This window comes from Dasypus novemcinctus, chromosome 8, assembly GCF_030445035.2.
Source record: "Dasypus novemcinctus isolate mDasNov1 chromosome 8, mDasNov1.1.hap2, whole genome shotgun sequence".
In the NCBI taxonomy this organism is placed as follows: Eukaryota; Metazoa; Chordata; class Mammalia; order Cingulata; family Dasypodidae; genus Dasypus; species Dasypus novemcinctus.
In genome coordinates this window covers 79,944,424-79,957,842 of record NC_080680.1, presented here as the reverse complement: position 1 = coordinate 79,957,842, position 13,419 = coordinate 79,944,424, and the positions used below count along the sequence as shown (strand labels likewise).

The 13,419-nt window shown below is 37.7% G+C and overlaps 1 protein-coding gene across 5 annotated transcripts in view; it reads right to left on the bottom strand.

Moving 5' to 3' along the window:
* The window catches only part of UNC13B (unc-13 homolog B), a 293,983-nt gene that overhangs the window by 174,345 nt on the left and 106,219 nt on the right, over window positions 1-13,419 (bottom strand). For all 5 annotated transcript variants that reach the window (XM_058302037.1, XM_058302038.1, XM_058302039.1 and 2 more), the window contains exon 7: window positions 6,768-6,825. In XM_058302037.1, coding sequence (XP_058158020.1) covers window positions 6,768-6,825 — 58 coding nt within the window. The remainder of the gene's footprint in view (window positions 1-6,767; window positions 6,826-13,419) is intronic.

The window sequence follows — 13,419 nt, the reverse complement described above, 5'->3', positions numbered from 1 at the left end:
TGAACCCCATCTGCCATGACCATAGAACCCGTGGGTCTCTTTAGCCCTCAAAAGAACCAATACCTGGTGTTGTATCTACTTTATCTGTCTCTTAGACTCTGCTCAGTTGTGCATAAGGGCAATCCTTCTGACAACCTCCAGACTCTTTTTTAGAGACTCATAGCCATATAAACTCATTTGTCCTTTCCATTTCCCCCTTACATTAGGTCAAACAGCATTTTAAAGTCATGTTATTATATGTAGACAGGGATATTCTGCTGATCCGCATTGAACCTTTAATTCAAGGTCATTTTCTAGTTGCATCTTCAGCTGGTATTTGGTAGTGATCCCTCGGTGCCAGGGAGGCTCATCCCCGGGTGTCATGTCCCACGCTGGGGGGAATGCACTGCATCTACATGCTGAGTTTGGCTTCGAGACTGGCCACATTTGAGTAACATGGAGGCTGTCAGAAGGAAACTCCCAGGCACAATGCTGCTCTAGGCCTTGTTCTTATTGCAGGGGTATAGGCTCACAAGCATAGTCATTAGTATCAGGAGCCCACTGTTGGACCCTCATTCCTTCCTGGTTCTTACCGCTGCTCCCCTAGGGATCACAACAGAGCCCCCCCAGCCATGAACCTCATTCTGGATAACTTCATTTCTAGTCCTGACTTGCACTGAAATGGGCAACTAGTTCCACGTTCAATTATACCTTTACATGGAGCACATTCTCTGGGGACTCGCTTTCTGGAAGCTTAGAGTTTTCCAAACAATTAATTCCTAGTTTCTTTCCACCCAGGAGTTCAGTTTTTAGCTTATCCCTTTCTTCTTACATTTTACTATAAGTTACAAGGAAAAACAAGGTTGCACTTCCCACACTTACCTTGGAAATCTCCTGAGTTAAATATCCAAATTCGTCACTTTGAAATTCTGCTTTCCTTCTAACATCAGAACATAATTTTGTCAAGTTTTCTGTCACTTTAAAACAAGGGTCACCTTTTTTCCAGTTTGCAATGATACATTCATCATTTTTGTCTAAGGCCTCATCAGAAGTACCTTTAGTGTCCCTTTTTCTATCAGAATCATCTTCAAAGCAACCTAGGCCTTTTTCTGTCAAGCCACTTATAATTCTTACAGCCTCTACTCATTACCCAATTCCAAAACTTTTTCCACATTTTTGGTATTTGGAATAGCAGCACCCCACTCTCCTGGTATGCAAATCTGTTTTAGTTTGCTAGGCTGCTGAAAACAGATACCATGAAACGGGGTGACTTAACAATGGGAATTTATTAGCTTACAGTCTTGGAACTGAGAAAAATGTCCAAATCAAGCCATCATCAAAGCTATGCTTTCTTCCTGAAGATTGGCTGCCAGTGATCCTTGACTCCTCTGCCACATGGTAAGACACAGAGCAGCATCTGCAGGCCTCTCCCTTCTCTTCCGGGTTTCATTGCTTTCAGCTTCTTGTGTCTGTGGCTTTCTCTCTCTCTCTGTGTTCATCCTACCCTGGGCCATGCCTTTAGTGAAATAACCTAATCAAAAGATCCTACTTATAACAAGTTTACACCCACAGGAATGGATTACTTCTAAGAACATGATTTTCTGGGGGAATACACAGTTTCCAATCACCACAATCCCCATTTTACAAATAAAGAAAATAAGGTTTAAAATAAGTATCTTGCTCAAGATTACATGGTTAGGAAAGCAGATTTGGTTCAGTGGATAGAGCATCCACCTACCATATTGGAGGTCCAGGGTTCAAACCCAGGGCCTCCTGACCTGTGTGATGAGCTGGCCCATGCGCAGTGCTGATGTGCGCCAGGAGTGCCATGCCATGCAGGGGTGTCCCCCATGTAGGGGAGTCCCACGCGCAAGGAATGCACCCCGCAAGGAGAGCCACCCTGTGTGAAAAAAAGTGCAGCCAGCCCAGGAGTGGCACCACATACACGGAGAGCTGACGCAGCAAGATGATGCAACAAAAAAAGACGCAGATTCCCAGTGCCGCTGACAAGAACGCAAGTGGACACAGAAGAGCGCACAGTGAATGGACACAGAGAGCAGACAACTGGGGGCCGGGAGGGGAGAGAAATAAATAACAAATAAATCTTCAAAAAAAAAAAGATTACATGATGAAGCTGGAATTTCAAACCAGGCCTGTCTTGTTACAAAGCCTATGCTCTTAACCACTATGCACTATTGCCCCATTATTTAAGAACTTAATGCTAACACTTGAAGAACTGACATACAACTGTAAAATCTTTTCTAGAAAAATGCAAGAATTTTCAGAGATCTCTTCTTTTTCTCTAGGGACACAAATTAACATTGGAAAACTCTCTGAATAATTTACCCTGAGTTGAAAATGCATTTGCAAAACAGTAAATCTCAATAACGGGAATCTCAGCTACACACAAAACCCAGTCACTCCCTCTTCAGAGCCTTGTTGCTTTGTCAGTTCTCTAATCCAGAAAGTAAACACAAGGTCCCAATGTGTCTACTTGTCACTAACTTTCTTTCCCTCCTCATTTTCCTTGTATTTTTTTCCTTCCACTCTGGTCAAGGGAAGCTTTTCTTAAGACAGTAATAGAGGACATAAGTGAAGCTCTGCTCCTTCTCACAACAGTTATCCAAAATATTTTGTACATCCCCCTAATGTCCAGGCTTTTGGAGAAAAAACCAGGAAGACCATATTTTCTGATCTCTGCCTTTCATATCTTTCCCTGAAGTAATGGATACAAGACAGACTACCTACTTAAATTTGCAATAAATACTATGGGGGGAAAAACATACATATGATATTTCATAATAATTACTTTACTTCTAAATATATCACAGTTACCAAAGGAGACTAAAACATTCTAAGAAAAAAAGCAAATACAGAATGTTATTACTGGATGGTAAATCAACCATCAGAAAAGTTTGAAGTGTACAGTTTATTCCAATTTTTTTTTAAAGATTTATTTTTATTCCCCCCCACCCCCCATTGTCTGTTCTCTTGTGTCCGTTGCCTATGTGTTCTTCTCTGTCTACTTGCATTCTTGTCAGGCGGCATTGTAATCTGTGTCTCTTTTTGTTGAGTCACCTTGCTGTGTCAGCTCTCCATATGTCACCACTCCTGGGCAGGCTGTGCTTTTTTTGGACAGGGCGGCTCTCCTTGTGGGGCGCGCTCCTTGCGTGTGGGACTCTCCTAAGTGGGGAACAGCCCTGTGTAGCATGGCACTCCTTGTATGCAGCAGCACTGCACATGGGTCAGCTTACCACATGGGCCAGGAGGCCCTGGGTTCGAACCCTGGACCTCCTATATGGTAGGCAGACAGTCTATCAGTTGAGCCACATTTGCTTCCCCTAATATTTTAAAGAAATCCCATCCCCTTTAAGAGAATATCCAATCACTTGGGGTTAGAGAAACCTTCGAGTCAGAAGCTAAGTACAAGGATTTCTTTAGATCAGCAGCCCAGTGATTTCTGAAAATACTGTGAAGATATCTTACAAGTGGCTGCAGAGGACTGATCCTAGCAGAGAGGGTGATGGAGGGGCCATCCATGCAGAGGAAGTCATAGAGTCATATGATGTTACAGCTAGAAGAGTCCTAGAAACCATCTAGGCCAAATCTCTCATTTTATACATCAAGAAATCAAAGTAAATATTGGAGACTTTGCCAAAGTCATGCAGAGAGATGACAACAAACCCAGGTCAAGAACAAAAACTCCATTACTCTTCTTAATAATTACTTATAACTATTAGAAGTAGAATATTGTTAAATACTTAGAAAGTGTAAGAAATTTAAAAGAGAAAAAGAAAAATCATAATCCCACCTCCCACAGACAATTAGGTTATATTTCACTCCTTCTTTCCCAGTAATTTTTACCATAATTGTATATATATGAATTTACATGTCTTGAATTATACATGGATAGACATACATATATATATAATTCCCCCACACATGGTTCTTCTGCCCCTTTTATGTGAACCTATAATTAGCACTATACCTGTTAAAAGATATGTCCTAGAGACTTATATCTTCCAGCTGTTCATATGCTGGTTGAGTCCTGAATCTCAGCAGATTTACAGCCAACACCAACTCTCCAGGTTCATCAGAGTCACCCAGGACAACTAACAAAATAATGATGATGGACAACACCCATCCCACAAAACAGAGAGTATGCATAACTGCAAGCAAAACAGTTTTATCCATCCAACCCATGGGATCTAAGCCCCCTCTCAATTGGAAGCAGAGTGGGCATCACCATCCCCAAATCCTCAAGACTGAGGAATGAACAAATATAAGGCAGGAATGCAACTATGGACCATAGTATTATTCTAGTAATGGAAGAATTATAACACTGATAAAAAGACAGTGGTCACCAGAGGTTCTGAGAGGAAGGAGAGGGAAAAATAGGTGTAACATGAGTTATTTTTCAGACATTAGAATTGTTCTTCATGATATTGCAATGACAGATATAAGCCATTATATACTTTGTCAAGACTGATAAAATTGTGTGATGCAAAGTGTAAATCATAATGTAAATGACAAACCATGGTTAGTAGCAATGCTTCAATATGTGTTCATCAATTCTAACAAATGTACTAAACTAATGAATAATGTTAATGGTGGAGAGTGTGGGAGGGTGAGTAGGGTATATGGGAATCCCCTAATTTCTGATATATATATATATATATATATATATACATACACACACATACCTGTACACAGTCACAGGAAATTAGTTTTATATTCTACTTTTTTACTTAAAGTTTCATGACAAGTTCCCTCATTATTTTTAAAGCATTATTTTTAATAAATACATAATATTCAATCATATCACTACCATCATTTACTTTTCTTTTACTAAGTCATTTTCAAATTTTTCTATTTACATAATAATTATGCAAAGAGCATCTTTGTACATACATTTTTGTTTGCTTCTTGATGATTTAGGATTAAATTGTAGAAATTCAATTACTGAGACAAAGGCTAAATATTTTAAAGGCTCTTGGTACGTTTACCAAACTGCTTGCCAGAAATATATGCTAATGTACTAGACATTATATGTACTCCCATATGCACTAGACATTATAATTGGAATGATATATTTTTTCCTAATGGAAAAAAAATACTAGTGTGTCAAGTAATCAGGAAAAAAAAGGGCAAAAATACTATTTTTATTAAAGGAGATTAGAGTCAGGGCAACCAAATGAAATATACAATTCCTGATTAGATCACAGCTTGAAAGAATATAGCTATAAAATACTTGGGGAACAATTGGGAAACTTTTAATATGAACTTGTATATTAAATAATATTGTATCAATAGTAAATCTCTTCGTTGAGACAATGATATTTTGGTTACACAGAATGTCCTAGTTTCAGGAGATACATGCTGATGTTTCATGAAGTCTTCAGGTTATTTTCAAATGGTTCAGAAAATGTCTTTGTGTGTATTTTTGTGTACATATATAAAAAGATGGAGACAGGGATAGAGAGATGAGAGAGAGAGAGAAGGGAACAAACATAGCAAAATGTTCATTGTTGAGTTTAATAAGGGTAAATGGGTGTTCACTGAATTCTTTCAACTTTTCTATAGGCTTAAAATTTTTCAAAACAAAAATATATAGAAGGGAGTAAGCAAAAGACAGGAACAGGCTGTTCACAGAAAAATAAAGTGGCCAATAAACATAAAAATGTATAATTTCCTTCACCACTTACTAGCTGTGTGATTTGTGGCATATTACTCAACCGTTTCATGCCTCAGTTTCCTGATACGTAAAATGAAGATAACAATAAAAACTACATCTTAGTGTTATTGTGAAGGTTAACTATGTTAATACATCAAAGCTCTTAGACCAACAACTGATATACTATAACTTCTCAATATATCATAGATGCTATGGTTTTTATTATTACTAGTATTTTCACAACCACTACTAAACTACACTGTCATCACCACCTTCAACATGCACTTGACAGTTTGTTGTTTGATCAGAAAAACTACAGCAAAAGAAGCACAATACACACATACACACACATCCTATGTTGAAAGAGTGAAATAAAGCAGCTCTAGGTCAGTCCTTCATTATCTTCTCGGGCTGTTTTGAGGGAAACTGAGGAAAAGATAGCTATATACCAATAATACTGGGCTTGTAAGAAGGAATCTGTGCAGTCTGGACAAATTAATCTCAAGAGAAATGGCACATTCTCACTCGGTTTACCATTCACCAAACTTTATTGAGGCTTACTGGGCATCAGGTATTGTGCCAGATGCTAGAAATACAAAATGGAAAAACTTCTATGCCTTTAAAAGCTTTATGTTCTTGTCAAGGAAATATATACAGGTAATGATAAATGTTAGGTCATATGGAGGATGTATGGACAAGGTGCTATGGAAGCACAGAGGTGAAACAACTAAGCTAGACTTGAGGGAAGGAGGTAATGGCCATAAGATTTCCCAGAGGTGGCGACATTTAAACTGATTCTTAAATAATAATAATAGATAAACAGGGAGGGTGGGGGTAAAATAATTCCCCTAGGAGCTAAATATAGTAAAAAGAGAACAAAGACGAGCACCTTTGCCTTGCATATAGCTACACATAACCAAAAGTCCTCCTCCTAGAGCTAAAGGGCAGTTACTTGGAGATACGAGTCTGAATAGCATGCTTATGGAATAGCTTCTGTTTACACATACTGCACTCTCCCACACACACTCTCCAACTCAAAATAAGACAAGTTTGGAAAACTGACACATAAAGCTGTGACAAGGAAGAGAAGTTTAGACACAAGCTTCTCACTTACAACACTGGGCAGCAGCAGGGGGCAATGTCTTCCTCTGGCTTTCTTCTTGAATAGAATACTAGAAGCAAAAAGGAGAAAAAAAAAAAAAAAACATGTATAATAAGAGGCCCAAATAGAGAAAAGTTACAGCTAATTATAAAAATATTGACCAGAGTCAAACTTTTGGTTAAACACAAACAGAACATCCTGCTGCCACTTTCCCTGTGTGACTCTGAAATATAGGCCAGAATATCAGGTATGGCATTGGCCCAAAGAGACAGAGTAAAGGAGGGTAGCAGAAAGGTTGTTTTTTTTTTTTTTTTTTTTTTAAAGATTTATTTATTTATTTAATATCCCCCCTCCCCTGGTTGTCTGTTCTCGGTGTCTATTTGCTGCGTCTTGTTTCTTTGTCCGCTTCTGTTGCCGTCAGCGGCACGGGAAGTGTGGGCGGCGCCATTCCTGGGCAGGCTGCTCTTTCTTTTCACGCTGGGCGGCTCTCCTCACGGGTGCACTCCTTGCGCGTGGGGCTCCCGCACGCGGGGGACACCCTTGCGTGGCAAGGCACTCCTTTGCGTGCATCAGCACTGCGCATGGCCAGCTCCACACGGGTCAAGGAGGCCCGGGGTTTGAACCGCGGACCTCCCATATGGTAGACGGACGCCCTAACCACTGGGCCAAAGTCCGTTTCCCAGAAAGGTTGTTTTGACCAAGGGCACCTGGGTACTCTGCCAGCTCTGCCAGACAGCTGTAGAAGGCTGGGCCTTAGAATCCTTATAATCCTGAGTCTTCTGAGTTTTCCTATGATTAAAATGTAGATTTCCTCATTTGAATGATGGAACTAAAAACCTCTCTAAAGCTCAGTTTCTCATCTTCAAAAAAAGTTAAGAGTATAAAAATAACTATAGTTGAACAAGGTAAAAAAGCTAATAGTGCTTCTACCCTCACAAGATCATATGAGAAATAAATGAAATAATTTACTTAAACATGTAATGGAATCTGCTACAGTTATTTTCTCCCCTCCCATTTATACCCCACCCACCTATCCCCACCACCATCACCAAAAGAACAAATACAGGGTACTGAGGCCATAAGAAAATGTTCTATAAAGAGAAAAGAATTAAGTACAAGTCTTGAGGAAAGGTCAGGAATTAGAAAGGCAAAACAAGAGAAAGGCACACAAATGGATGCTATGGACCATAGTTTGTGGTAATAGTCTGATGATATTATTTCAAAATCTGTAACAAATATTCCACCACAGTGTGGTGAGTTGGTGAAGGAGTGTTGTATGGAAATTCTACACATGTCCATGATTGTCTAATAAGTTCACAACTTCTGTAATAAAAATATATTTTATAAACTAATAGGGTGGGTTGAGGTAAAAATATACCAAATGTAATATATGGACTATAGTTAGTAATATTTTGACAATGCTCTTGCATAGTTTATAACAAATATTTCACAACAATGCAAGGTGTTGGTGGTGGGATGATGTATGGGACCCCTGTATGTTATTCAGTTTATTTTATAAGTTCAGAATTTTTACTTTATACTTATTGCTTATATATGTTCATGTGTGAATGATATACTTCAATAAAATTTATAAAAATTAAAATAAGTAAAAATCAAAGTGATGCAAGCACCTAGTTTTAAATGTTCAATGAATGCTGAAAGGTTCATATCAAAAAAAAAGGAGAGAGAGAGAAAGGCACAAGCAAATTAACAGATACGTGGAGTCTGAAAGATGGTAACAAATGCCTGGTTCAGAATCCACTGGGGAAGAATTAGAAAGAAAGAATTTGGCCCAGAAAGTTACATATATGAAATCTGGAATTATCATTTTGACTCTGCCACTTATTTAGCTGTGAGATCCTGAGCACATCAGAGCTTGTCTAAATCTGCCAATGAATGGGTCATATGTTCATTCATTCGACATATGTATTTACTGAGTACCTACTACATGATAGGCACTGAGGGGAAAGAAAGTATAAAAGTCATGTAAAGAGTTTAGATTTTATTCTAATGTGTCAGGAAGCCATTTAGTTTTAAAAACAGGAGAGTATGGCGTATGACTTGGTTTACACTTCTAAAAAGACCACTTTGGCAGATGTGTGAGAGGAACTGTAAGAAACAAGAGGGGAAGTGGAGTGATTGCAATAATCCCAAACAAAGGTTGATGGTGGCTTACATAAGATTGTTAGTGGTAAAGGGTATTTCAAGTGATTGGACTCAAAACACAAAACACATTTTGTATACAAATATAAATAAGTAAAGTACTTAACAAGCAATAAGCAATAGTACAAATATCAGAGGTAGATGCTGCTATTATTAATTCCAGCAAGAAACGATCAGAAGTCAAGCACAAATTAAATGACATGATAAATTAGTAAAAGCTGCCAGCACAAAAATGTTCAATACTTCTTGAAGTTAAGCACTCACTCCAAAGCAAAAAAGGGACTTGGTTATAAATAGTAATCATTATAAATAATGATTTTTGCAGGCAGTATATAGTAATAACAATGAGGAAATCCCAAACCTTTTAAGTATTAAAAATTAGAAGGATTCAGAATTAAGAAGAATAGATATTTTCAGAAGTAATATTTAACAAATCTCTTCCAGGCCCAAAGCAGAAAGTCACAGTCCAACTGGAACCTAATGAATAATGATATAGCTAAGGAAAAAGCTATAAAATCTATATATAAAAAACAAAGTACAAGAAAAAAATAACTCAAATTCATTTATGAATATAAATGCAAAACTCCTAAATAATCTATTACGAAGCCAAATTCATCATATTATATAAGGATGTGTAATATATGTATATGTGTGTGTTTGTATATACATGTATGCATATCATGACCAGATAGGCTTTAAATGCAAAGATGGTTCAATATCTGAACATCTATTTATGTAATTTGCCATACTAAACAGATTAAAGGAGAAAAACATGTGAAATCCTGAAAAGAGTCAGGATTTAAGATAATTTATCAATGGTAATCCTACAGAAAAGACTCTGATAAAATTCCATACTTTTTCATGGCAAAAATTCTTAGAAAATAGAAAGAAAATCAAATTGCCTTTATCTGATAAAGGTTATTTACCAAAATCCATAGCAAATGTCCTAAGACTTTTGAAACATTTCCCTTATAGTTAGAAAAAAAGAGAAGACTCCCTAATTTCATCCTAACCATTAAAAATTATACTGGATATCTGAGGCAATGAATTTTATAAAATAAAGAGTTACCAGAAACAAAGAAACTCTGAAAAAAACTTCACAGTCAAAGAGGAGCCTAAGGAGACATAACAAATAAATGTAATGTGGTATCCTAGATAGGATCCTACAACAACAACAAAAAAGATATTAGGCAAAATTTGAGGAAATGTGAATAAACTATGGACTTTAGTTAATAATAATGTATCAGCATTGGATCATTGTTACTAATGTTAAGATATTAATAATAGGGAAACTGTGCAGAGACAGGGTTATAAGGGAAACCTCTGTACTAATTGCTCAATTCTTCTGTGGACTCTACAACTGTTCTAAAATATAACCTCTATTAATAATTATATATATATAAATTCAAACACTAAAAAATAAGGAATAAGGATTAGAAAAGATAAAATTGTTATTATTTAAAGATGTAAAAACTACACAGAAAAACTAAGGGGGAAGTGGATGTGGTTCAAGCAGTTAATGCCTGCTTCCCACATGCAAGGTCCCTGGTTCAGTTCCTGATACATCCTAAAAACAAAAAGACAAAAAACAAGTGAACAAATGAAAAAGCAAACTCAAGGTAGCTGATGTGGTTCAGTGGTTAAGCACTGACTTCCCACATATGAGGTCCCAGGTTCAACCTCTGGCTCCAGTATCTTAAAAAAAAAAAGAAAAGAAATATAGAATATCTAAAGGAAACTATTAATTATTAGAACTAAAATAAGAGTTGCTGAATAAGATCCATTCTGAAAAATGAGCACACCAAAGCATTATCTTATATAATAGTAATGACCTATTATAAAATATAACTTCTAAAATAATCATTCACAATGATTAAGAATAAATATAACAGAAGAAGTATAAAACCTGCATGGAGAAAATAGGTTTTCCCCCATAACACTTCTCAATTTCTTGATATATTTATTATGTTTCCTGTTTATTGTCTGTCTTCCCCTCTTTGATCAACAAGGATTGTTTTAGACTCTTGACAGTGCTTGGCACTGTAAGTTATTTGGTGAAATATTCATAAAAGCATGCTATTAAGGATACAAATTCATTAAAGGCAAATGGTTGCCTTTAATATGTTAATACAATGAAATATATCATTTTTTTAAAAAAAAGCTATATTACCAACACAGATAAATCTCAAAATGCAGCGCTGAATGAAAAAAAGAAATAATAAGATTAATTTTTTGTAAAGCTTAAAATCATTTAAAATAGGAATTGTGGGAACATGGCATCGGATTAGGCAGATAAGGCTCAACTCTCACAAAAACAATGGAAAAAAGAGCCAAAAGCTGCCAGAGGGACCTACTTTGGGCATCAGCAGACCAGGAAAGTGCTTTACAACTTCCAGGAGGGTGAGGGACAGAAAGACAAAGAAGTTGAAACAACAAACTATGAGTTATTAAACCCCCCAGCTGCCTGGAAGGGCTCCCCTCCCCCACTCCTTAAATATTCAGTAGATTAAACCCCTGGCTCATTGCATCTGACTTAGAGGAGAGAAGCCGGCTCTCTCCCTGCTGGTTGTTGCAAGTGAAAAGGGAAGGGAAGTCAAGGGGCTTTTCTTCAGTGAATTTGGTCAACGGTGCCCATTCTGAAACTCAGCTCTGGCTAGACCAAAACAAAGGAAAACAGAGAGATACAGCCATGGAAAGGTGCCTCAACAAACGCCATCTGGTGGCAGGTCTGTAAATTACATGGACAAAAACTGCTTTTAGAGCTCTCTTTACCCAACCCTTGGGAGAAAGTTTGCACCCCATTAGTGAGTCCCTGGCACAATTTCGGTAGCTTAGCTGGGCAATTTTAAAGACTTAGGATAAGTTGAACCAAATATCAAAGAGGTATGAAAAAATAATAATAGGCAAGAGGGGAAAATTAGCCATCAGTGTAAATTCACCAACATATTACATTCCTAGACATCAGCAAAAAATTACAAGCCATACTAGGAAACAGGAAGAGATGGATGGCCTAGCCAAAGGAACAAACCAAATGTCCTGAAGAGATTCAGGATTTAAAATAATTATCAAATGATAATCATCATACAACTCTTCTAAATCAATTTCAATAAAGATTTGAAAGAAAATATGACTAAAGAGATAAAGGATTTTAAGAAGACACTTGGTGAGCATAAAGAACAATTTGAAAATCTGAAAAGAAAAGTAACAGACCTTATGGGGATGAAAGACAATGAATGAGATTAAAAATACATTAGAGGCACGTAAGAACAGATTTGAACTGCTTGAAAATACAATTAGTGATTTCGAAAACAGAACATCTGAACTGGAAAAGATAGGAGAACAGAAAGAGAAGAGATTGGAAAAAAAGGAACAGGGTCTCATGGAATTGGATGACAATGCAAAACACAAAAACATACCCATTATTGTCCCAGAAAAAGAAAATGGAAAGGGGTCAGAAAGAATAATTGAGGAAATACTGAGAACTTCCCAACCCTTATGAAAGACATAAATATCAATATCCAAGAAGGACAATGCATTTCGAAGAGAATCAACACGAATAGATTATGGCAAAGAATAGAGTTACTCCCCTTACTCCTCCCCTTACTCCTCCCCCCACCCCCACCCCAACCCCAGTTGTCTGTTCTCTGTGTCCATTCACTGTGTGTTCTTCCGTGATGGCTTCTTATCAGTGGCACCAAGAATCTGTGTTTCTTTTTGTTGCGTCATCTTGTTGTATCAGCTGTCCGTGTGTGCGGTGCCATTCTTGGGTAGGCTGCACTTTCTTTCACGCTGGGCAGCTCTCCTTACGGGGAGCATTCCTTGCACGTGGGGCTCCCCTATGCGGGGGACACCCCTACGTGGCACAGCACTCCTTGCGCTCATCAGCACTGCACATGGGCCAGCTCCACACGGGTCAAAGAGGCCTGGGGTTTGAACCGTGGACCTCCCATGTGGTAGGCGGATGCCCTATCCATTGGGCCAAGTCCACTTCCTGAGTTAAAAGTTTTTGATGTTGGAGTTTGATGCTGAAGCCTTAAGCTAGAGCCCCGGGAAGAGAGGAACCCAGCAAACCTGAACCCTGGCAGACATCGGCAGACATCTTGCTCCAATACGTGAAAACAGACTTTGGTGAGGGAAATAATTTATGCTTTATGGTCTGGTATCTGTAAAGTCCTACCCAAAATAAATATCCTTTATAAAAACAAACCAATTTCTGGTATTTTGTATCAGCATCCCTTTGGCTGTCTAATATAATAGGTATCAATAAAATTGATTTGTTTAAAAAAAATGGGAAACAAAATAAAACCTCAGCAATTTCCCTCTAGTACTGTTCATTTGGGAGAGTGAATCTGAGAGGCAGAAATAGTTACTAGAAAGTCAGAGAGAGTTTGAGGAGAAAAGATTTTCAACTCACTTCTAAGTAATTTTTGCTGCCTATATGCCAAATAAAACACATGAATCCAAAATCTATGCATGTACCCCCCTCTCCTTCATCCTTGCT